The sequence below is a fragment of the Tupaia chinensis genome, unplaced genomic scaffold (genome assembly GCF_000334495.1).
Source record: "Tupaia chinensis unplaced genomic scaffold, TupChi_1.0 Scaffold000290_1, whole genome shotgun sequence".
In the NCBI taxonomy this organism is placed as follows: Eukaryota; Metazoa; Chordata; class Mammalia; order Scandentia; family Tupaiidae; genus Tupaia; species Tupaia belangeri.
Genome location: NW_006159775.1, coordinates 2,774,803 through 2,802,217, shown reverse-complemented (window position 1 = coordinate 2,802,217; position 27,415 = coordinate 2,774,803). Strand labels below are relative to the sequence as shown.

The 27,415-nt window shown below is 38.2% G+C and overlaps 1 protein-coding gene across 5 annotated transcripts in view; it reads right to left on the bottom strand.

The window, feature by feature from the left end:
• Positions 1 to 27,415, bottom strand: part of NOL4 (nucleolar protein 4) — a 365,383-nt gene that overhangs the window by 149,688 nt on the left and 188,280 nt on the right. For 4 of the 5 annotated variants that reach the window (XM_006150552.3, XM_006150553.2, XM_006150556.3 and 1 more), the window contains one exon: positions 13,200 to 13,483. In XM_006150552.3, the coding sequence (XP_006150614.1) occupies positions 13,200 to 13,483 (284 nt within the window). Of the gene's footprint in view, positions 1 to 13,199; positions 13,484 to 18,021; positions 18,245 to 27,415 lie in introns of those variants that run through there. The other variant, XM_006150557.2, reaches the window with a different exon arrangement.

Below are 27,415 nucleotides of genomic sequence, written 5' to 3'. Positions count from 1 at the left end.
GTAAGTGTTTGCTATTTATCAAGGAATCATGCACTAGCTGTATCCAATGCTGTGCCTCTCCGGATGGTTTTACTGTTACAGTCACTAAGGGATCCATGGAGATGACTATTCTCCCACAGCATGGGCCAGTGCGGGTGCAGTGAAAAGCACATGGGTTATAGTGTCGGAAGACCTGGGTTCGATACCAGACTTTATCACTTAACTAATGGTAAAAATGTCAGCTAAGTCACCACAATCTGCTAGATTTTATTTCTTTTTATTTAAATGAACCTAGTAATTATCATTACTCTTCTTACCCCATTGAGTTGATTTGATTTATAAACTTGAAAACATTACACAAATGCTCATTATTTTTACAGTTGAAGGGGCTTCCCAGTATCAGTTTTAATGTATCCTTTACCTTGTGGCTTTTTTCTTTTACATTCTCTATAACCTATCTTATGAAACACCCAATTCTGTCCATTGAACTTCCTAAATCTTTCTTAAATCTACATTCCCTCTCCATCCCCACTACTTCCTCAACAAGGCAGCCCCCTTCTTTCTTAGGCCACAGAAAGCCATCTTATAACAAAGATTACAGATGATCTGCCCCTGAACACAATCTGATGGTGCTATTTTCCCATCCTATATCATGAAGTGATTCCCTGCCAACTACAGAGTGAAGTCCAATCTATGAAAAGGTGTTCAAAGCTTTCCCTTTTCTGACACCTTGTCTTACCTCTCCCGATGTCTCTCTCACCACTTCCATCCTCAACTCTCCCAGTCCTTACCTTCATACTCTGTTCTTCAAGATCCACTTACTTAGAATTTCCTACCAAATGACTCTCCTTTTTAACTATTAATAATTAACTCAGGGATCTTCAAGGACATGGCTGGTAGACCTTGAAAGCACTCTCACAAACAAATCAATTTCTGTAGTACAACACAATTATTTATTTATGCATCTATCTTTGAATGTGAATTCACATCTATCAATGGGAATTCTTAAGTGGTAAGAAAGATTTTTTCCTTTGTCCTCCTAGCACCCAGTGCCGAGCACATGTTAGGCACATGTACGACTGTCATTGCTACTCTGAATAAAAACCTATACTATTGTTTCGACTCTGAACGAGACTTGGGCCAAAGCCCCCTTCATGACACAAAAAAACTAGATTGAAACACAATAAGCTGGAATGTCCATTACATAAGTCAGTTCATTACTCTACACGTTTAAAGGACAATCTCATTACACCTAAGTTTTTAAACAAGATCTTTTGAAAAAATATGCTGGTTCCATTCATCATATCTAAATGAAATTATACAGCAATTATTAATAGTGATTATGATTAATATTTTACAAATTTTAATTTGAATAGCACTATTCATTTTGGCAAAAATTGAAAGATTAATTGAAAAACGTCACATAGACCATATTAGAGAAAAAAAATACTATTAAATTGAATGAAACTTGAGAGCATTTGGAACTTAGCCAAAACCTCCAATATGCAGTACCACAGTTGCACATTAACCATCAAACAATAACCACCCTATTGCTACAGTTATTATTTGAAACACTGTTGTTTGGGGAGATAACTTCAGTATATTTCACCATATAAGGGTACTTCAAAAAGTTTGGGGATGGGACCAGCAGTTGGCATAATGGCTATGTTGCTGGAAAGGCGCTGGCTGACTGTGGTTTGAGTCCTGGACCTGGCGGCTTGCTCTTTCTCCCTGGTCAAAATGGAAACATAATGATAATAAAAAAATAATTCTTCTAAAAAGCGGGAGGCAGTGAGAAAGCACCCCCTCTGTGGGATGGTCATGCAGTGTTCCCTTATCCTCTGTTTCTCCTTCCTCTCAGGATTTTGGGCATGGGTCCACATGTGCCCCGTATGATTTTTCAAGCCGCAGGTACAGGACTCACACTGTGCAGTTAACCATGTCGGATCCAGCTGCTGTAACCACTACACCCCTGGCTGGCCTCCACGTGACCTATTCTTAATGACAGAACACAAATATAAAACAGACAAGCACACACAAAACTAAACAAAAGAGCCCACAAACAAGCACAAACAGAAAACACTAAATATCAAAAGATTCTCAATAAAACTACTTATTTTTGAGCTATTGCTGAACCATCAGATAATGAAAAGGATGGCAGTTGGTCAGTTTTCTTTGTCAAAAATATGACCTACAATTAATCATAGCCAGATCACCTATGATAGGTGGCATCTATGGCTGGAGGGCCAGTTGAGATTTTGTACTGACAACTGCATTTTCACTTTTTTTTTTTTTTAAGGTTTTTGCCATAGTGTGTGTGCCTTCACTGGACAGGAGAGAGAGAGCAAGGCAGAGAGGCAGTGAGAAGTAAAGTGAGAAATCGCCCCTGGGGGGTATGACCATGCTGCAATCGCTTCTCCTGGGATCTGTGGCACCCACGCACATGCACCCAGTGTGAGTTTCAAGCTGCAAGGTCCAGGACTCCAAATGCAGTCAGACATGTGGGAATCCAGCGCCTCAGTCACCATGCTGCCTGCTGGTCTAGAACTTTCACATGCTTTAAAAGGAATCAAAATGCATGTTTTGCTCATGTGCAAAGTTCAACTCACCTTCACTTTGCACATTTCAGCATATAAAATATAGAAACCCTTCACCTTCCCCATTCTCCTGAGATAAAAAAGTGTAAAATGAAATAACATGGATTGAAATATGCAGAGCAGGAGCTCAAATTATGGCTCCTCCCATTCTCTTCCTTCATGAACATATAAAGAATACCAACATATACAATGGTAAACATGGTGGCATAATGATTCAAAAGGACACAAATTGGTGTCAATTCACTAGGTGGGTCTCAACGCTTTCGTCTGTAAACTGAAATACTTCCTAATTCTTAAAATTATATTATTCTATAATGTAGCTGGTTTATTATTATTTTTAATATATATTTATAATTTGCATTTAATCACTATATCAAGATAGTTGATATTACCATCCTTAAGAAAGGCACTTTTCCATGAAAGCATTATATACCTTAAAGTTAGATGAAAAATATGACAGATACTGAAAAGCAATTAATCATGTATTATATCCTTCCATTTGATTTTTAAAATCTACTAAGGAAAGAAGGGAAACTATATCCAGTTAAGAGCAGCACTGCACTCCATGTAATCTGAAGTATAGTATAGGTATGTGCATCTGAACACACAAGTCCATGTACATATCTATATATCCATGTTATACATAGTCAGTGTGTAGGTATGTGTGTGCATATATACACATGCACATATACATATGCATATATAATGAACATTCTATTTTAAATTGGTAATCAATGAAATGTAAGTCTGAAATTTACCAGTTTTTGTTTTTTGTTTTTTGTTTTTTTTAGAGATTTTTGCCATAGGGTACATGTGCTCACGAGAGAGACAGAGAGAGGCAGAGAGACAGAAAGCAAGGAATCACCCCTCCCCCCACAGGGGGATGGCCATGCCATACTCCCTTTTCCTCCATTCTCCTCTGGGGATTTTGGGCATACACAGATGTCTGGTGTGAATTTTAAGCTGCCAGGTCTGAGATTGGAACCACAGTCGACTACATGGGATTCCAGCAATGTAACCATTACACCATCTGTTGGTCCACCGCAAGGATTTTCAAGACTCATTTTAACTCAAATATACATTTGTTTACATTCATAAACTAAAGCAATGAACATTTTACAGACTTCCTTTCTTTTCTAATAGAGGCACCTGGTATATAATTTTCATTTTGTAAAATAATTCATACATAAGAAGCAAAACAAGTATTTGTATAAGAAATGCCACTGTAAGTGTTTGCTATTTATCAAGGAATCATGCACTAGCTGTATCCAATGCTGTGCCTCTCCGGATGGTTTTACTGTTACAGTCACTAAGGGATCCATGGAGATGACTATTCTCCCACAGCATGGGCCAGTGCGGGTGCAGTGAAAAGCACATGGGTTATAGTGTCGGAAGACCTGGGTTCGATACCAGACTTTATCACTTAACTAATGGTAAAAATGTCAGCTAAGTCACCACAATCTGCTAGATTTTATTTCTTTTTATTTAAATGAACCTAGTAATTATCATTACTCTTCTTACCCCATTGAGTTGATTTGATTTATAAACTTGAAAACATTACACAAATGCTCATTATTTTTACAGTTGAAGGGGCTTCCCAGTATCAGTTTTAATGTATCCTTTACCTTGTGGCTTTTTTCTTTTACATTCTCTATAACCTATCTTATGAAACACCCAATTCTGTCCATTGAACTTCCTAAATCTTTCTTAAATCTACATTCCCTCTCCATCCCCACTACTTCCTCAACAAGGCAGCCCCCTTCTTTCTTAGGCCACAGAAAGCCATCTTATAACAAAGATTACAGATGATCTGCCCCTGAACACAATCTGATGGTGCTATTTTCCCATCCTATATCATGAAGTGATTCCCTGCCAACTACAGAGTGAAGTCCAATCTATGAAAAGGTGTTCAAAGCTTTCCCTTTTCTGACACCTTGTCTTACCTCTCCCGATGTCTCTCTCACCACTTCCATCCTCAACTCTCCCAGTCCTTACCTTCATACTCTGTTCTTCAAGATCCACTTACTTAGAATTTCCTACCAAATGACTCTCCTTTTTAACTATTAATAATTAACTCAGGGATCTTCAAGGACATGGCTGGTAGACCTTGAAAGCACTCTCACAAACAAATCAATTTCTGTAGTACAACACAATTATTTATTTATGCATCTATCTTTGAATGTGAATTCACATCTATCAATGGGAATTCTTAAGTGGTAAGAAAGATTTTTTCCTTTGTCCTCCTAGCACCCAGTGCCGAGCACATGTTAGGCACATGTACGACTGTCATTGCTACTCTGAATAAAAACCTATACTATTGTTTCGACTCTGAACGAGACTTGGGCCAAAGCCCCCTTCATGACACAAAAAAACTAGATTGAAACACAATAAGCTGGAATGTCCATTACATAAGTCAGTTCATTACTCTACACGTTTAAAGGACAATCTCATTACACCTAAGTTTTTAAACAAGATCTTTTGAAAAAATATGCTGGTTCCATTCATCATATCTAAATGAAATTATACAGCAATTATTAATAGTGATTATGATTAATATTTTACAAATTTTAATTTGAATAGCACTATTCATTTTGGCAAAAATTGAAAGATTAATTGAAAAACGTCACATAGACCATATTAGAGAAAAAAAATACTATTAAATTGAATGAAACTTGAGAGCATTTGGAACTTAGCCAAAACCTCCAATATGCAGTACCACAGTTGCACATTAACCATCAAACAATAACCACCCTATTGCTACAGTTATTATTTGAAACACTGTTGTTTGGGGAGATAACTTCAGTATATTTCACCATATAAGGGTACTTCAAAAAGTTTGGGGATGGGACCAGCAGTTGGCATAATGGCTATGTTGCTGGACTCCCATGTATTCGACCGCAGTTCAAGTCCCAGACCTTGTGGATTAAACTCATGCCAGATGTGTGTGCATGCGTGCCCAAGATCTCAAGAGGAGAAAGGAGGAGAAGGGATTCCAGCGGGACCATCCCCCCCCCCGGGGTGGGGTGGGGGGGTGATTGCTCGCTTTCTGTCTCTCTGTCTCTTTGTCTTTCTGGCCACCACACACACCCTATATCAAAAACCTCTTAAAAAAAAAAGACCTTAAGGAAAAGAATTAAATCACAAGTCAATTTTGGTACAAAAAGTCTTATAATTCACGCATGCCACTGGCTAGTCCAAGATTAATGATTTTCAGGGGATACGCAGGAAATTGAGCCTGGGAAAGTGGATGTGGCCACAAAACAGTAACAGGAGAGACTCTTGCAGCACTGGTAATGATATGTAACTTGACTGTATCAAGATAATCTCCTTGGGAAAAACTGGCAGTCAGGTCTATGAATAATATTCTTTGTCTCTGTGTAATATCATGTTTACTTGCATGTGAATCTATAATTATCTCAAAATAAGTTGAATTAAAAATACATGCCAAAAAGGCCAGCAGGTGTTGTGGTGGTTAAGGAACTGGATTCCCACAAGGCCAAGGGTAGTTCAAGTCCAGACCCAGCAACTTAAAACACACTTTGGGCATGTGCGCATGTGTCCCCAAAATCCCGAGAGGAGAATGGAGGAAAAGAGATTGTGGCATGGATATCCCCCGGGAGATCATGTCTCACTTTCTTTCTCTTGTCTCTCTCTGGTGAGCGCACACACCCTATAGCAAAAAACTCTCCAAAAATAAATAAATATGCCCCCAAAATTCATGCATGGTTGACTCATGACCTGTAATTTTCATAAAGTTTTGAAGATCCCTAATATTAATTGACATGTACTAGATCACAAAAACTAAAAAAAAAGACAAAAAGATGGTGTTTTTAATATATATATTTCTTTCCATTAGAATTCTAGTTTTGTTTTATTCTCAGTTAGTAATTTTAAACATATCTATACTTAAATTTGTCTTATTGATATACATACATACATACATATATACATACATACATACAGCTAATCCCTGATCCCTTAACAGATCCTCGTGGGTCTCATTTTTTGACCTGGTCATCATCATTCCCCTTCTACTGGGTGCTGAAATTTATAGTTGTCCTTTAAACATGTGACCATCAGCAAGTAGAAAATAAATATCACTTGGGACCAGCAAATGGTGTAATGGCTATGTTGCTGGACTCCCATGTAGTTGACTGTGATTCAAGTCCCAGACCTGGTGCTTTAAACTCATGCTGGGCGCGTGTGCATGCATGCCTAAGATCCCAAGAGAAGAATGGAGGAGAAGGGATTCCGGCATGGCCCTCCCCTCTAGTAGGTGATTTCTTGCTTTCTGTTGCCCTGTTTCTCTCTGTCTTTCTGGCAAGCACACACGCCCTATAGCAAAAACCTCTCAAAAAAAAAAAAAAAAAAAAAAGAAAAGAAAAGAAAAAAGAAAGAAAGAAAAAGAAAATAAATATCACCTTAGCTCCTTCATTGTAAAATATTTAGTCTTTTGATTGGTTAATATAATTCTCAGCTAGTCTAGTGGAAATTTGCATAATAATAAGCAATTAGTAAATGGCACAAACTCAGCTATTCTTTTTAAGCTTTTCTATTCAATGTTCAATTTTTAAAATGCTTTATAATCATTTTTGTTTGATATTATTCACAGTAAAACTGTAGAAGAGGTCAATATTAAACTCATAAGAATTTAAGCTTCACAGAGATTCTATATAATTAAGCTTTTCTATCTCTCCAAAGCAGAAGAAATTGGAAGTAGTGTCACATCACAAGGTCACACAGAACAAATGGAACATTCCTAAGGGCTCTATAAGGTATTCCTGAATGAACACAATTTCACTATGAAGTTCATTTGATAATCTTGGGGAAAAACAGGAATTGATCCAAAGCCAGGGACACCAGACTATTCTATCTATGGATTCAGATTGTGAAAAGAATTCCTAAAGCAAAATTCCAGACACAATCTCCTTTGCAAGGAAAATGATTCCGTTTTCCTCTCTCACCCTCAGCAACTGTCTCCAACTGAATTTGCCACTAATTCTTCTAATTCTTCTGCTGCTGTGTATTCTGAATCCAATTCGAACATGAACTCTTCTAACCTTATTTAAGTTTAGACCCAAGGATCTCTTCATTTAATCACTTACACCAATATTAAAATGCCCCACACTTTGGCTTCTGAAATATCTCACCTGGCTACCTGCATTTCTCCTTGGAACTTTTTCCTCCATGAATTCATATTATGTCACTTGTTCCTTATGGGTTGATACTCTACCAGGTAAATCTCTCCCCTCATTAGTCTGTGTTCCCCATAAGTGATCTGACCAAGCACAGCATCTTCAGATAGCATTCCTGATATGAAATCTCTCAAAGGCCTGCCTTTCCTCACTATACCTTTCTTCTGAGTAACAAATATACACGCAATGCCTGCTAGATGTATCCAGTGGATATTGCATAGACACTATAAACCTCACATGGAAGTCTGCTTCTTCAAACGTTTCTCATTCTGAAACATGGTAAATGGAATCATCTCCCACTCAGGCAACCAAGCCAAAATCTTGGAGTCATTCTAGAATGTTCTTTCGTGTTTTGCTTCCTGCATTCAATAAATTGTATTTTTAAAAAATATTTATTGAGAAACTATGTACCAGATAGCAAGCTAGCCGCTAGGTGTACTGCAGAAAGCAAGGTGAACATCATCATTATGCTCATGGAATATACAGACTAAGGGATGTAGAGAGTATTCATATGGTCGTCTATAAGAAAAGTATTCCTAAATATTTGGCAACAGACAATCAATGGATCTACACATTAGTGGTTCTGCACAAACCATGTCAAGAGAATAAAAGTAGTATGTTCAATACTTTTTTCTCTGTATCTCTGTTTACATTTATTTTATTCCAGCTGACATTGTTTTCTTCATGGACTACCACAAAAGCTCTCTAGGCACTTTTTTTCCTTGGTTTATCCTCCAGTCCCTATCTTACTCATCTATGACACAGTTACCAGAATAATTTTTCTAAACTGCAAGTTGATTACAACCTTATCCTGCCAAACTTTCTCAGACAAAATTCAAAATCTTCATAATAGCCTGCAAAGCTTCTATTGATGAAGCCTTCTTATCCTTCATTCCTCTCCATGTTCGCTGCTGTGGTCTCGCTTAACTTCTTGGGAATCTCCATGCCAGGTATATTTTCTCATGCTCAAAACATTCTTAGTGCTCTGATATAAATAATCTCCCACATTGAAATAACTCTTATCTGCCTTTCTACATTCATCTTTCACAACAATCTCTCTACAGAGTCCTCCTTAAAAATCATTATGTTCCCCCTAGGTGTTCCCTCATTTCACTCTGCCAATGTGTCCATCACATCACTTTCAGAATCAGATTGCCATCATTGGTTTATAGTTCTTTCCTGTTGGACCATGGGTTGTGAAGGAACCCAGCACTGATCATTTATCATTTTTGTTACCTAGAGTTAATCATTTATCATTTTTGCTTCCTACAAAAATACGTTGCGTGTAGGTATCCCTCAGTAAATATTCAAAGAATAAATTACTTGGTACAAATCTTACAAGATGAAAATATTTCTCAAATGCCATGCTATGAACTCGTATCCAGCTCAGAATGGACAAGGATTCTCTAGCCTGAGCCCAGCTTGTTTCCCTATCTATATTCAGGCCTTTCACAGTGTCTAGTAAGAGGTCTTCTCTGGGAAAACAAAATGGTAATAATACATTTTCTTCAAAGTTCAAGACTTAATTCTTCCAGCAAGTCCATTTAACCATTACTTTAATAGAGTAATGCTTATTACTCTATTACAGTGTTTTCTTACTTGAACGCTTAAAGTTTAACATAGGGCAAATTATCTATCCTTTCATTAAGAAACTTTTCTTAGGCATACGTAGCCTCTTTTCCAAAACTATATATTAAAAAGCCTTCTGAATAAAGACTGTTATTTCATTAATTGTGTTTGCTAACTACTCCATTTCTGTGAGTGAGCTAGGTATTTCTGTTATTGTATACCTTTAAGTACAACATGATGTTTGAACACATATGTATATAGAAACAATTGCTACATTTAAACAACTTAACCTATCTATCACATTCCATAGTTACTGTTTCTCCTCTCTCCCTCTCCCCCACCCCGTGTGTGTGCGTGTGTGTGTGTGTGTGTGTGTGTGTGTGTGTGTGTGTGTGTGTGGTAAGACTACCTAAAATCTACTCCCAGCAAAATTTCAACATACAACACAACATTATTAACTATGGTTCTCCTTAGTCTACTTCACCACCACATACTTATATCTCCTTTTTGAAAGAATGTATAAAAACAGTCTCTCTGGACTGTGCTCCTAATGTGTTATCAAAACTGCCTCCCCAAATTCAATTACATACTACCTTCGTCTTACTTGATTTCGCAGCACTGTCCATCAGAGCTCACTGCTCTTTTGAAAGATAGACTTGGCTTAGCTCCCATATACTCCACTCCTTCTCCTCTGCCTTTCATTTGGTTGTGTCAACTGTTCTTCCTTTACCAAACCAGTCTCATGAATATCTTCTCCCTAGGCCCCTTTATCAACTAAAATCCTCCCATGTAACTCAAACAATTTGCACTTTTCATGAGTTCCTTTTCATAGAGGATAGAGAGGTAGAAAAGCAACTTCAGCTCACTTCATGTGTGCCATAACGTGTTTCAATGACGGTTCTTAAAATAATGTTGAATGAGGCACTAAAGAAGAGAATGCAAACCATTGGATTTTTTGGAAAAAAAATTTCTACATAAAACAGGAAAAACACATTTTTAACCCTGCTTTATTTATTCATTTACTTTTGAGAGAGATTTTTGCTATAGGTTGGGTGCACAGATAGACAGAGAGAGACAGAAGACAGAATGTGAGAACTCACTCCCTGGTGGAGATGACCACGCCCAAATCCCTTCTCCTCCTATCTCCTCTTGCGATTTTGGGTACACATCCCCATGTGTCTGGCATGAATTTCAAGCTACCTGGTCCAGGACTCAAACCATGGTCCACTATGTGGGAGTCCAGCAATGTAACCATTTTGCTGCTCACTGGTCCCTATTTATTTTTTTGCTTTACTTTTTCCTTCTTTCTTATACTTTTAAGAGTTAACTATTGCTTATAACTTTTGTAACTAATGTCATCTGTTACTATTTTAACAAATAAGGTAATAAATTAGCCTGTTTGCTTAGAAGAGGAAACTTGCTTTAGAAAATGGTCACCAAAATGCAACTTGGACTAGATCCAGGAGAGAAATCTTCAGAGATAGGAATATTTACTTAAGAGACACAATGTTACAGATTATATTGGGAAAACTATAATAATGTTATCATTTACTATAATAGTTACAGCCCGTTAGATTGTTTTATTAACTGGTATAAAGAAAATGTGTTGCGGCTTTCCTTAATCTATGTGTGTTACACAACTGAGTAAGATTCAATGTTGCCACACAGCTGAGTAAGATTCAATGTCGCCATAAGAACAAAAACCGGGTCATAAATGTCATGTGAAAGGAAAAGGTACACAGGAGAATTTGGGAAACAGTAACACTGAATTAGCTAAATTGATGTTATAAATGAATAAACAAGAAGTGCAACCGTATATAATGTACAAGAAGTGCAATCATATAATGTGTTGGAAATTTCTGTTCTGGGAGTTGGTTATGAGCTTGTTAGCACCTGGCCCCTCCCTGTGCGTGAACACAGCCAAATAAACTCTGTTTTTCGTTCTTTGCTCTGCCTCTCGATTATTCACAGAAATGGCTGCTGCCAGATTTTTGCAGGTAACAGACACAATAGCATAACAGAATACTTTTATGATTATTTAAGCTTTCTAAAGACAGGGTTATGCAGAGGGCAGGCAAACTTAAGGGTTATTTTGTTCTGTAAAATGAAATGTGATTCAAATTGAATTAGGTTATATAAAATCATTTGTGTTTGTGTGATTTGCCTTTAAACCACAAAAGAGGCAATTTGTGCATGTACCACAGCCCAAGCTGTAGCAGCCTCCCTCAGGCAGAAGTGCTTAAATGTCTGATAATGTGTAGTGACTTGCTTAAAAGAGGATAAAGCAACACACCCCTAGGCAAACAAGATTAGGCAAGCGAGAAGAAATAGACCCAAATTAGGAAACATGGAGCCTCAGCAAACTCAGAAATTAATCCAGATTAAGACATTATGCTTCTAGAATTTATATTCAAACACCAGTTCTACAACCCTACCTGTGAGGTAAGGGTAGGAGAAAGGAGTCCAAATATAATTAAAATCTCCCTGTGTTCCAAAGCACACCTTCAAAAATTATAGATTGTAGGTGTTATTTCAAACCAGCACACATTTAAGCTTACATTTTCAAAATAAATCATTTGGGAATGGGACAAGTGGTTGTGATTTCTTCTGCTTTAAGACTTTAAAAATTCTGACAATACAAGGGGACTTCAAAAAGTTCACGGAGAGGGATCAGCAGTTAGCGTAATGGCTGTCACTGGACTCCCACGTAGTCGACCACGGTTCACGTCCCGGACCCGGTGGCATAAACTCATGTTGGGCACGTGTGCGTGCGTGCCCAAGATCCCGAGAGGAGAATGGAGCAGAAGGGATTGTGGCGTGGCCATCCCCCCTGGGGGGTGATTTCTCACTTTCTATCTCTCTGTCTCTCTCTGTCTGTCTGGTGAACACACGCACCCTATAGTGAAAACTTCTCCAAAAAAAAAAAAGTTCATGGAGGGACCAGCAGTTAGTGCAATGACTATGTCGCTGGACTCCCATGTAGTCGACTGTGGTTCAAGTCCCGGACCTGGAGGCTTAAACTCACACTGGGTGCATTTGCATGTATGCCCAAGATCCCGAGAGGAGACTGGAGGAGAAGGGATTGCAGCATGGCCATTCCCCCAGGGGGTGATTTCTCTCTGTCTTTCTGGCGAGCACTCACGCCCTATAGCAAAAAGCTCTCAAGAGGAAAAAAAAAAAGAAAAGTAAAAGAAAAAGTTCATAAAGTTCATGAAGAATGAAATTAAAGTATGAGTTTATTTTGGTGCAAAGAGAACTGAAATTCATGCATATGTTTTCATAATGTGTTTCCATGAACTTTCACAAAAGGCTTCGTAAGTCCGCAATACGTTTCTCTTTTGTATGATACAATCTATGAAAAATGATTTCAGGTAGTTATTTAATCCACGAATTTCATCCAGGACATTGACATTTAATATAGTTCCCCAGTGTCCATGGAGTATTAAATTACTGACAAAGCCCTTTGGTCTCTAAAGCACACTGGGAATTTAATTGAAATTTTATTGCTTCGTGTACCTAGCCAATCTAGGGAAACTAGTGATCTTTTTCATTCTCAAATTGTGTGTCGTGACTGAAACTTCTACATCTGAGCTCCACACATTTTCAGAGACAGATCTCTAAGTAAATTATAAGTGAGAGACATCAAATCAAATGCTTGGAGCACAATCCGTTGTGTCCATCACTACCCTTGTGAGTACATTTTACGAACACACAATATGCACGGCTGTAAGTTTCTTGGCACTACATTCTTGGGGGTTGAAGTATTTTTGTGGCAGTAATTTTTATCTCCTGTCCACATAGATATCTCTGTGATCAGGATCAACTTAGAGACCATCTGGAAATCACAATGCAACCTTACCTTGCTTCCATTTTCTCTTGTCTCCCGTTCCATCTTGAGGTCAGAAATTAGAAGATTCTTGTATTTGTGTTTTCCATTACTGCTGTGGTCATCTATTCTATATTCTGAAGTCAGCTGTGCCGAAAGGGGACTGTCACTCAGGTTCAGTGGCTGCTCGTCCTGCTCCAGCCCAGTTTTGCCATCACTGTTGGAGTCTCCCATCTCCCTGCCGTGCGTTCCCCCTGAAGCGATTGAGCTGTGCCCCAGAGTCTCATTGCCATTAAAGCTCTCTGCAGCAGAATCATCTGTTGGAAAAAAAAAAAATCAAAGTTCAATTTTAATTAATTTGTGACTTTAGTTCTACTTCAACTAGCTTTTTGTTTGTTTTTGGGCATCTATACTGCCCATATAGAGTCAGAGAGAAAAAAGGGAAAGTGAAAATTCACCCCCCAAGGGGGCTGGTCACCCAGCAATCCTTTCTCCTACCTTCTCCTCTCTTTGGGCATGCACACACATGTGCCCTGGGTGTTTGTCAAACTGCTGTGTGAGAACTCAAACCACATAATCGCCCATGGGGGATCCAGTCGCCTTAACTTCCACTCCTTCTGCTGACTCTCAACTAACTTTTCTTTTTTCTTTTTGAGACAGAGATAGAGTCCCTTAAAATGTTTTGCCAGCCAGCAGCCACAGTCTTTTCTCCAGTCTTCCAGTCAGTCCAGATGACAGGAACCTTGCAGGTGCACCTGGCATGTTCCAGTCAACCCAGGCTCATAAACCTGGGCCTTCCTATCTGGCTCTAGGATTCTACAGCAGTGCCTTACCACTGGTGGCTGAGCCTTCACTTGCAATATTTGAATTCTTATTATATGCATAACATTTTTTCAACTTATTTTACATATGATACAAAATTTCACCTGAGCAATCAACTTGTAATGCAGACACTGTTATTTTTAACCTAGAGATGTACCTCGGCATGGAAGTGAAATAAATAAGAACAATATAAGATAGAGAAAACAGTTCCATCTTAGATACTACCTCACACAAAAATAAATTTGAGCACAGAGACCAAGACAATTGGCAATTATTTTGTAGGGTTTTTTTTTTTTTTTTCAATAAAACTATCGAGATTTGGTGAATATACTCTGACAAAAGCATCCTGTATCCTGCTAATGTGGGTGTACATTGGTACAACCTTTATGAGCCTTACTGTACACCTGAAACATCACCAGCGCTTGGACACTTGCTATAATGACTACATTTCTGCGACGTGTGAGCCAGGGGATTTTAATCATTGTGTGTATTTGTGTGTAGATAAATGACATTTATACCATTATTGCTTTTAACAGCAAGAACTGAAAATTACATAAATCACCAAAAAAGAGAAAATTGGCTAAATACATCTTGAAATGTTTAGAAAATGATACACAGTTATTCAAAATTCCATTTTAAGATAAGGGGAAATGTGAGTCATAAAGTGTTAAACAGGAAATGCTAGCTGCTGGCCAAAGTGATCTCAATGTTGTGGAAAGAAAATGCATAGACAAAGTTTGTATATAGCAGCACTCAGCTTTTCTGAACGAATTTTCTCTTTACCTATATAATAAGAATTCACTACTAATTTTATAAGATCATGATAGACAAAGGTGTAAAGTTGTGTCTTTAGTTACAGATTAGGGAAATCATATAAATATGAGTGAACAAGAGGAGTAAGATTTTTTTTTCCTTTGGAGAGGTTTTTGCAATAGGGAAAGTGTCCTTGCTAGAAAGACAGAGACAGAGAGATAGAAAGCAAGAAATCACCACCCAGGGGATGGCCATGCTGCAATTCCTTCTCCTCCATTCTCCTCTCGGGGTCTTGGGCATGCACGCACACGCACCTGGTGTGAGTTTAAGCCACCGGGTCCGGGACGTGAACCGCAGTTGACTACATGGGAGTCCAGCGACATAGCCATTATGCTAACTGCTGGTCCCGGAAGAGTAAGATTTAATATGTAGGATGTTTTTGATTTCTGAATATTATCACATATGCCCTGTGTTAATGGAGTATGATGAAATATGTAATGACTTCTAATGAGTTACATTCATGGAAAAAATATTTGAATTCTGAAGGAGTAACATGTCTCACCACTTTATTCAACAAATATCATTGTGGCCAATATGGGGTTAAATTATTTGGTCTATGAAGACTTTGTTTATTTTAATTGATTATTTATTAGGGCTCACGTGCTCATGGGAGAGAGAAAGAGAAATCTCCATCCCCGATACAGGGAATGGTCACACCACAATCCCTTCTCCTTCATCTCTCCTTCCTTTATAGAGACTTTGGACATACATGTCCCCAGGCCCAGCATGTTTTTCAACCTTCCAGGCCCAGGACTTAAACCTTGTGAGCTCCAGGCACCCTACCCACCACACCAAGGGCTGGCCCAGACTCCACTTTCAATTAGTTCACAGAAAATTAAAAGAGACAAAAAATATAAACATGTAATTAAAATGCAGAGTAAAAAGGCTGTGACCCAGTACAAAGGATAAAGACATCAGAGAAGACTTCCCAAAGAGGACGGGGCCAGGGGCCGGTACAACGGTAAAACCACGCTCAATGAGGTGACTCACCGGAGAAGGTTCCAGGTTCAGTGAACACAGAACAGGCCAAGTATGCACGTGCCCATGATCCAGGGCTCACTACAGCTGGGCACTGTATGAAAGAACCTGCTCAGGATGCATGTCTCTCTGCCTCTCTAGCTCATGGAAGAAAGAAACTTGGAAGAAAAAAAAAAAGTGAAAGAAGCTAGCTGGTGGTGTGCTGGTTAAGGCAGCTGGATCCCAGGTGGGATGACTGCGAGGTGCAAGTCCCACCATGTACTTGAGAAACATGCCAGGTGCGGGTGCTTATATGTGCCCAAAGTCCCAAAAGGAGGGAGAGATGGAGGAGAAGGGATTATGGGTGACCACCCCCAATGGTGGCTGCTTTCTCATCCCTTCTTCCCCCATTTCTCTCTGGCATATGTGCACGCTGGCAAATTTAAAAATACATATTGAATTATGAGGAAAAAAAAAAAAAAGAAGATGACAAGCATGAGATTCCAAAAGAGGAGTGATCCTTTCCAGGTGAGAAGTTTGGGGAAAGCATGCCCCACAGAAGGACAAGCATGTGCAAACCACGGATGAGCCAGCAGAGCAAGTGGGAAGGCCGACCAGAGTGCTGGGAACGGAAAAGAGACTAAGGCAAGGCAAACTCAGAGTGGGAGGAAGAGAACACCACAGGAAGCATTTTATATATCAAAGAGCTCGGAGTCTACAGGGAGAGAAGATAGGAGCAATTTTAATTGATTGTGAGAAAGGATGTGGAAAAAGTGTATTTTGAAGTGATTACTCTGATTTGGATGAAGCGTTGAAATGAAGGGGGCAAAATGGAAGTGGGAATATCAAGGAAGGGACCCAGAAGTCATCTAGGTCAGCCTCTTTGAGAGCTCCATGAAGCAGGGGCAGTGCAGGAAAGGAAAACTGTAAGGACAACATGGATAAGAATGAACAGAGCATACACATGGGTCCAGGAGGAAGCCCCGTCTCTAGTGAAAAATTCAAACAAAGGGTATTAGGTTTAATTCTCAATAAAGCAATATTTTAAAATGATTTTCTAAAACTATTTTGTGAAAAAGCTAGAAGAGGTTGAAATAGCAAAGTGTTATTAAATTTTTTGTACCCATTCAAGTCAAGACTTCATGTGGTGAGAAACATACACAGGAAAATTTAGGAAACTAGCCATAAATAATATGACAGAGCATATTCCACAGCTATGAATTTGAGAAATCAGAAACACTTTTTCAATAATAAAATAGCTACTGCTTTCAAAATACAGAATTATAGGAATGATTTATATAAGTAACTTGGAAAATTGTGGATATTCTTTTACACCAGTTGAAATCTTTACACTAAACGCTGAAAGAACATTTCTGATTATTTCTTCCCAAGAAAGATCAAGAGAAAGCACAAAAGACTTATTCAGATACAATGTTTTTAATTCATGAAGAAAAACGTGACTTAACATTTATGTGCTAGAAACCTTTAAAGATATACTAAACATCCAATGTAAGAAAGCTTTTTCAATAAGCATGGTATTAGAATAAATAAACTTAAATATATATTACATTCTAAAATGAAATCTACGTATCAGTAAACAAATTTAGTTTCTATTATATTGTAGTTAAAAATTAAAAATGCTTTAACTGTTTCTTTAATTTGAAATCATTGTATATATCTAGTAAATAGAGTACTCTGTATTTATTTGCCAGGCAACATAAACATTATTTATCAGGAGAGCATTTAATCAATGTCATATATTTATAATTTCAGTATAAAATATAAACAAGGAAGAAGAAAAATATTTTTAGATGGAGTAGGTTCACTCCAGATGTTACCAAGGTAACTGCATTCAACAGCTTTATATATTTCATTCCTTAGTAAATCAGTATGTTTTATGAAAAACAAATGAATGATTTACTCACTTGAATCATACACACACACACACACACACACACAATTTTATCATTTAAATGGCAAAAATAAATAATGCCCCATGCCGCTATTTTATAAATCAAAATTTAACACAAACTTTCTGTTACCTTTATTTAAAAAGTCAATACAGAGCAGTGAGCAGGCATTAAACTGAAGACAAATGAACAGTTTTCTATCTCTCAGTCTTGTGTAACCATGTGAACAATTTTTATTCCCTCTTCCTTAAAGATAATATTTTTAGAATTTAAAATCACAGACCTCAGTCTCCCATCTATCATAACCAATTCACATCAGTCCATTGCTTTAAAGGGGTAATCTGCCTCCTTACCCAACATGGTTTGCTCCATCCTGAGTTGCTGCTGGGACGTGGGTACCAGGAGGCTACAAGGAGCGTGTAGTGGGTTGGCCTTCAGGTTCATGGCCCAGGATGATGGTTCTTCTCTCTAGATCTCACCGTGGGTACCATAGCAATTTGAACCAAAGACTCTGTATTTGAGTCCCAAGGAAAAAACAGCACCTGAAGCTTTGAAAAATAAGAGTGCCCAGGGTACCTAGCAACAGAGGAGAATGTGGAATGTGATGACAGGGTAGTGTGGAATCTAGTGACATCAGGAGGGCAGTTGGATGTTTGGATTTAATTTGTTCTGAGGTTAGCTTTGATGGGATGGATTTAGCGCTATGGAGATTTATTGTGCTAAGTTAGCTCTGCTGAGACTCTTGTCTAGAAGGTCTAGTAACACTATCAGTAACAGACTGTTTTCTTCTTCTTCCTTCCCTACTCCCTTCCCTCCCACCTAGTAATAGAGACTCAAGAGATACTATGTTTATTTCTAACACCCTCACCAACATTTGTTAGGAGGGTAGTTTCAATGGCACCAAATTCAATGGTTAGCTCTCTACACAAAACTAGCAATGAGCCTATAATAGTATGCATGATATATGTGTCTGTGTGGGTATGTGTGCATGTCCTTCAGTATGTGTGTGTGTGTGTGTGTGTGTGTGTGTGTGTGTGTGTGTGAGTTTGAAATCTCCCGGAGCATCTGACCTACTTTTTTATTCAGTTACTCTTAGCTCTTTATTATGTCCCTTAGGTGAAGTGCCTTGGGCAAAATGAATAGGAAAAAAGATGTGTGTGTGTGTGTGTGTGTGTGTGTGTGTATTTCACCCTCATTTTAGGTTCAGTACTTGGAAGTCTGGTCCTGAAATCCAGGTCAGATACTCATAGGACCCAGAAAGCTTTTTTACTGTTTTCTTCAAATGTACCACAATCCTCCAACCCCGGTCTTTTGGTGCCTCCTTAGAAAATGTCCTTTTCATATCTCACTGTAAAATTGACCTTAAATCCAAAATATTTATGTAAAAAAACCTTACTTCAATGATTACTATCTTAATATCCAAAAAAGTTGAAAAATGTTAAAAGATCTGCTTGCAAAAGAAAAAAAAAAAAGAAAAAAAAATTTAGGTGCAACTCCCTTCTATCTGTCCTGAACTCTATTTTATGTCTCCTACTCCCAATTAGAGAGTCCTTTATACAAAATAAAAAGTTCATTTATTTTTATACAGTCCTATTCTCTGTTTTGTCTTTATCTTACATGTAAAAACTTCAATTCCAAGCTGCAAAAGTCCTATAATTTCAAGACCTCAAGGCCACAAAAACTGGCAAAAAGACCAATAATCTGAAACTCGAACTCTCCTTTTTGTATATATTTTCAAAATATATCTTGATTACAAACTCTTTTGTACTTTTACATAAAACATATACCAAAAAAGTCGTATCTTGAAATGAAAGTATTTATACTAAGTTTACTGATGGTGTTAAATGCATATGTGTGTGTGTGTGTGTGTGTGTGTGTAAATGTATACTACTAAAATGCTAAAGGACATTGACTTTAAAATGATAAAACTGATTTTTATTGAGGGTAAGAAAATAAGTTTTCACTTTTCCACTAAATTAATTCTACAGAAAAGTGATCCTGTTACTCTTGTTTGGTAGCTCCTAATTCATTCCTTAGCAGTAGAAAAATGGGATCCTAATTAAGGAGGTAATGTAAAGGCATAGAGAAGTTGGAAGTTTCAAAGCAGGTAACTAAAGGTATGCATAATAATGAACTAAAACTAATTCTGAACTGTCAGTAATCTCCGCATTAGTTTGTTAGTCATTTACTGTGTACAAGATGCTCCACTTGGCATTGTGAGTCTAAAAAGATTCCAAATGGAATATGTTACCTTGAATTATAAAAGAAGAATCACAATGCCATGTAGAAAATAGTATCTATTTTATACAGGCTTTATATAATGCATAAACAAAGTTTCTCAGAGAAAGGAAAGTCACCTATACATGCTGGAAATGAAGTGGATATTAAGAAAGGCCTGTGATGTCTTCTCTCTTACCCATCCTTTCAGGATTTGGGGCACTCCCATGAACCCACTGTATGTTTCAAGTTGCCGGGGCTAGGATTTGAAACATGGTGGGCCAGGTGGGATCTGACTCCCTTAACCATCAGGCTACTGGGCTGGTCTCAGATGTGGAACTTGAGGGGAGATAGATGTGGACATGTAATAGTGATGGTAGAGATACTCTTGCTGAGAGAAGTACACGAGACAAAGTACATAGGTATGAAAGACCTGAAAGAATATGGGAAATTGAGTGTGTTTCACATACCAAGGAAAGGCATTGTAAATTTTTGAGAGTTGTAGATATTTTACTATGTATTCCTTTTTCTGACTTACTTATAAACCCTTAATTATTCTCTCCAAACAGGTACTTGGAGCAGCTCAGTGATTATTCAGGTCTAATTTGAGAAAAGTCAGTTTATGTTTTTTCCTACCTCTAAGCCATTATCAAGTGACCCAGAACAAACCTTTTTCCATTCAAAGACGATTCATTGTTTTCAATGGTCATTCTGTAGAAACTTGCCAAAGACTTCTTAACAAATTACAATATACTACTTCCATGCTTACCCATTATCTTGATTAGGGTCTCATAGAACTAGCCGTTTTATAGAAAATAATATATACAAATACATGCAAATATATTTCCAATGTTGTTTGAAAACACTTGTGATTTCTCTGGTTGACAAAGTCAGAGTTACTGTGAATACCACTATTTTATTACCCTCAGTTATAATAGAAAGCAATGACAAATTTTTTCCAGTGGTAAATAAAAAAATCTAATAAATCCTCTCCTGAGTCATGAAAGTGATCTTTTCATGGACATCCAGGTAAGTGTTTTTGAACTGGATGCTCTGTTACTTATTTCTCATGTCTAAATGGTACCGCAGTAATTATAATCCACTCAAGTTGTCAAATCCCTAACACCAATGCTGATATGGCAGGTTTCAGTCAGGGTTTGTTTCATCCTTTTTCTCAGCATGCAACACTTTGTCAGCTGTGAATTTTAAAATCTCTATATTTTTGTTTACCAATTAGACTAAATTTTCACAATGCATGTATTTTATATCTGCATTTCTTTATACACCTCTATGGAACCCACTCAGCGTTTTACACAAACTTCACCTTAAATGCAGATATACATAGATAGAGATAGAGATATAAAAGGCAAGCAACATCATGGATAGCAATGCATTAATGCAAGGGAGTATTGCATTCATGTATTGACAAGTCACTTATGAAGCTATTTACTATGGCTACTTTAACCCAAAACAGTACTGTGGGCTTTTCAATGCTGCTTCATACAACCAGCAGTATACACAATGATAAAATCTCACATTAGATGAAAGTAATTCTAAGACATTCTTAGACAGTTCTGTGTTTTCATAGCTGATACATAACCACTGCAGATAAATGTCCCAGAAAACCAATTGAATGGACAATAGGAGCAAGAAACAATGTCATATTGTGTTAATGAAAAGTCATTCTATAGAAAATGATCTGACAGTTAGGGACAGGCAGGTGGTGTGGTGGTTAAGGGCACTGGACTCCTACATGGCTGACCATGGTCGGAGTCCCAGATCTGACAGTTTGCTTTCTCACTTCCCTCTCTTCTCTCTCACTCTTGTCAAATTAAAAATAAAGTTAAGTAAAATCTTTAAAAACAGGAAATTATCTGACAATTTATAGAAGAAATGACCCAGGGATTTATCACTAATTATCCCAAACTGATAACTAAGTTATATGAATAAATATCACAGATTTGGGGTAAATCATTCTAAAAAATATATTCTAATTAAAGCTAAAATTAATGTGACCTAAAAAGGAGGTTGCCCTAAATTGGCATTTAGCCAAATAATAAATCAAGAGGTTTTCTGCCTTGCCAATAACAAATCAGAAGATATTTTATTCTGAAAAGCTGAGAAGCAATGAAAAAAAGAAGACTTAGCTGTAACAAGCTCATGTTTGAAACAGCTAGCTTGGAGCTGGGTAGGACCTTGGCTATCTTTAAGCAAGCACTGCTGAGGGGGCTATGCACCTCACAGCAACCCTCTCACCCCACACCGAGAATGCCCTGAAACAGTGATAAATTACCAGGAGCCATGCTTCTAACCTGTAGGATACCACTCTGACGTCCTATTTTGGATCCTGAGTCCATCCTTTACTTGACCAAGTCAGCCATTGTTCTGCCTAACACATTTTTCTGAGTTTCTGTCCAATCAAACCAGAACAACCAGTTTACTTTCAGCTTCATGCTCTTGACCTAAGATCATCTCAACTCTCTGATTCCTTATTAAAATCGCATTTACAGAGACTTGAACTGGCAACCCATGTTCTCATAGACATCACCGTAGTTTCACATAAGGATGAGACCATACTTAGATGGGTAAAAATGGTACAGTCTCATCTGTCTTGGTAAAATATATTATTGTACAGCATACAAGACAACTAAAATACAGGAGTCTGTCTCCACAGGAAGGGAAATCTAGTGTTCTGAAGCATATCTTCATGTCCACTCCAAAGCGAAGGTTAAGTTCTTAAAAGTTGACCTCTCTACCACTAAGAAGGCATGTCACCCAGTAGGTTTCATCTGGTTTAGATGGCAGTGACATCTAAAGTGAAAGTCCACTTGACCTTCAAAACAAGAATAGACAGATGGTACTCTAGGTGTCTTTAGTAGATCAGGATTGTGTATGGAACCTGGGGAAATATACAGAACAATTTCCTTTGGGAGGAATTCAGAAACAGGTTAAAAGGTTCCTACATTCCAGGAAAACATAAAACCAGCCAATATTGAACTAGTAGAAATTTTTGAGAAAACCAACGAAGAGAAATATTAAGTGACATGAGTATGTTCAGTTACAAATATAATTTATATGTTGAAGGGACTTGGGGTTATATAATAAAAGTTATTCAAAGAACGAGAGCATGTTACATCAAAAAAGAGAATACCGGGACCAGCAGATGGCATAATGGTTACATTGCTGGACTCCCACGTAGTTGACTGTGGCTCGAGTCCCAGACCCAGTGGCTTAAAACTCATGCTGGGGGGAACCAGCAGTTAGCGTAATGGCTATGTCGCTGGACTGCCACGTAGTCGACCACGGTTCGCGTCCTGGACCCAGTGGCTTAGAACTCATGCCAGGTGCGTGTGCATGCATGCCCAAGATCCCAAGAGGAGAATGGAGGAGAAGGGATTGTGGCGTGACCATCCCCCCAGGGGGTGATTTCTCGCTTTCTGTCTCTATGTCTCTCTCTGTCTTTCTGGCGAGCATAAATGCCCTATAGCAAAAACCTCTCCAAAAAAAAAAAAAAAAAAGAAAAAAGAAAACTCATGCTGGGTATATGTACATATATGCCTAAAATTCTGAGAAGAGAAAGGAGGGGAAAGGATTGCAGTGTGGCCATCCCTTCTGGGATGATTTCTCACTTTTTGTCTCTCAGGTGAGTATACATACCCTATACCAAAAATCTCTCCCCCCTCCAAAAAAAAAGAAAAAATGAGAAGATTTTTCAGGAATAAGAAAAGGGATATAACTACATCAAATATTTGAAGTTTTAATACGTTTTTATTTAATACATTAGGATCATAGAAGATCAGAAATTAGAAGTTACACAGAATTAGCTTTTTTGTGTAATATGTAATATATAAGAAACATAAGAAACTATTGTGATAAAATTATCAAAAGATAAATTAAATTTCTCTATTTCTAGAGATATTTAAATATGAAATGTAAGCTACCAGAGGCCCAGTTTCAGTTATTTTTCCTTTATTAATTTATTTATTTATGATTTAAGTTGCTAGAGGGCACCTGTACTCACTGGAGAAAGAGAGAAAAAAAGAGAGATAGAGAGAGACAGAAAGTGAGAAAGCAGTCCCCAAAGGGCAGGGTCATACTTCAATCCCTTTTCCTCCATTTCTCTTTACAGGATTTTGAGCATGCACACACACACACACACACACACACACACACACACATACAAACTGATATGTTTCTCAAGCCACTGGGTCTGGGACTTGAATCACAGTCAGACATGTGGAATACAATTGCTTTAACCACCACACCATGGGCTGGCCCCATTTATCAACCGAGATCGGCACATGGTAAGTATTCAATGCTATTTGTTAATGTGGTCTCCCTGAGGAGTTGTAATCACACGGTTTATTCCATTTGTTTAGGAAATAGCCCGTGGCCTTTCTAAATCCTTATATACGTTCTGGAGCTACTTATACGTATCATTGCATTAGGAGAAGTTTTAAAAGTGCACCCCTTCCAATGCACACACCCAAGGCTCCACATCTTCATTTCTAGTAAACATGGTGAGGTGTCATTCCTGTGATCATGTGGTACAGTCGATCTTAGATGGGGGGGGGTTATCTGGATGGGCCTGATCTAATCACATGAGTCCTTAAAAAATCACAGCTTCCTCTGGTTAGAAGCAGAAGAGGAAGACAGAAAGATTCACAACAAAGGATTTTTTTCAAAGTGTGCACCATTACTGGCTTGAAGATGGAGGATGCCATGCAGGCAGCCTCAAGGAGTTAACAGAGAGTCCCAGTGACAGTCTGGAACATAAACCTCTTTCCTACAGACCCAAGGAACTAATCTCCACCAACAACCCAAAGAAGCTTGGAAGTAGATTCTTTCCCAGAGCCTTCAAGGCAGACCTGGAATAGGTTAGAGCCCAACCAGGCAGAGCCTAACCAGACAGAGCCTAACCAGGCAGAACCTAACCAGGCAGAACCTAACCAGGCAGTCACTTTGATTTTGGCCTTGAGATACCTTGAAGATAGAAGCCAGTTGAGCTACTAGACTTCTGACCTGTAGAAATGTGAAATATAAGATATGGGTGTTGTTTTAAGGTGCCAAGTTTTTTACTATTATTTCACATAAATATAAAGTGTATACAGTGACAAATATTAAAGATATTCTATGGTGGGTTAGGATAGGTAACCCATTCAAAATGATCCAAGTGTATTTCAACTGATAGATGTATATTAATGGTTCTCAAACAATAATTATTTGAGAACTTCCTCAAGAAATTGTTAAAAATACAGAGATCCACTTGGGCACTAAACACTTTGAACCCAACAAAGACCAGAAATCTTGATTGGATTAATCTTAGTTGTGGACAGGGAATATAGAAGGATTTCTCATGTAAGGGCTTAGGGACCACGTGTGAGACATTAATGTAGATAACACCTGACAACTAGCCCATTGCATACATACTTGTAGGAGGCAACTGTAGGTACTAAGAGAGCTGCAGGTTCAGTAAGCCTGACTGTGAATATTTTAATCCCATTTTATAAATCTCTGGGAAAATTGCAGAAACCCAAGCCAAAATCCAAATATTGTTTCCCCAAAGACATGAACATGGAAGGATAGAATTGCATCCCAAAATCTAATGTAAATGCCTAACTTTTAAGCAAAATACCTTCTTGGGTGGAATGGGCGGCCATTGAGGAAGAAGCTGGAAAATCATCTTGATTCCTTTGATGAACAAACTCCTGGGAAAGAAGGTCTTTACCAGGGTCAAGTGTATGCTTGCAAAATCAAGAATCTTTACTCTTCCTATGAAGCAGAATTTTGTGCAATCCAGGTGGTCACATGTGCTGAAGTCGCTGTCAGTTTTACTCAGAGTAGAAGAGTATCACCTTAGGAAGCATTGTCGGTATCTTCAAGGCGCATCCTCTGAGTCCCTCATGTTCTCTTTCTCTCACTGATAGTTAACCCTCTAGCTATTTGTGTGCACACTGACTCTCGGTTAAGCCATTTTGCTGAGGAATAGATTGACAAATTGATTGATTGATTATCCTTTGACTGAAATTCCCGCACAGAAAAATGTGACTTCAGCCAGAAACTTGTAATTTAAACCATTTATTCCCAATTGCAGAATGAAGGGCTTTTTCTCCTGGTATTTTCAGCCATTAGCAAGCAAGCGGAGAAATGTACCATATGTGTAGAGGAAGAAACCCTGTGATCAGGCAAGACCTAATTGCTGGATTTTTATAATAGCTTAGAGTAAATGATTAGCATGTAAATTCCATGAGGTTTTCTCCTAAGCCCTTCACTCCTATGCCCCAAAAGTTCTTCTCCCTGCTTTATTAGGTAAGCCAGGACTACTCAGTGGAGACACAGAAGCTCAGTCCCAATATTCCGAGATGGCAAGAAATCAAAGCCACTAAGTTCTTCTTGAATCTGTAGAACACACAAACCCCCCAAAATTACTCTGGCATCAACATGTGGCATGGTGATTAAAGTGGCTGGATCCCACATGGTTAACTGTGCAGGTGAAAGACATACTGGACACATGTATGTAAGTAGACATGCCGGGCATGTGTGTATGCATGCCCAAAAATTCCCAAAGGAGGGAGAAGTAGAGGAGAAGGGATTGCAGCATGACCATTCCCCATGCAGGATGCTTTCTTATGTTCCCTCTCTCTGTCTCTGTCTCTCTCTGGTGAGCACATACACATGGGTTTAAAGTACTGAAAAGGCTCCTCAACACACATTTCTTTGGCTGGTTTGCTCTCAGGTCCTTTCCTCTTCCTTCACTAACTTCATTTCCTAGGTTCCCTATGACTGTGTTTAGATAATGAGAGCCACTGGCGGTGATGAACGAAAGAACAGAGAAAATATCTGTGTCTGTCCTCACTCCCAATCAAGTGCACACCCTCTCAGCTGCAGGTCATCTCTGTCTCCAGTATGGGGTGCATCTCTGTGTTCCAGTTCTGGCCAGCCAGCTTTCTGTGAATTGGATTCCAATCACATAGCTCGGGTTCTTCAGCTCTAGTAACATCAACTTTTCCCTGCCCATTGACATCTAGCTATAGGAGCCTCCTGTCATGGATGCTTGATTAGCTTTACTATCCTGTTTGGCTTTTTAGTTTTTCCAGCATCGCTGTAAATAGTGCCTGTAAATAGCGTGTATGTATGTATGTATGTATGTATATTTATGGATAACATGGGATGGGCTCCATTTTACAGACTGGACCCCAACAGATAAAATTTGCCTTACTTTTGCCTCAAGAATTCTGTTTCCTAACACTTTTGATGTTACTATAGTCAATATTTATGTTTATTTTGTTTATAAACTCAATTTATTATTTGATACCCAAGATGGTTTTACTAACTCTCTTGAGTTAAAATTCACAAATATCAGTAATAGTGGTATTAACATACTTAAATTCTTAAAGGATGGGAAGTCAGAAGAGTTGTTGACAAACTGTAAAACATTGTTATTTAGGTATTTGTTAAAAGACTAGTATCTGTCTAACAAAGGTCAAATTATTCTGACTCAGACAAAAAAGGTCTTAATAGATTCCTCTG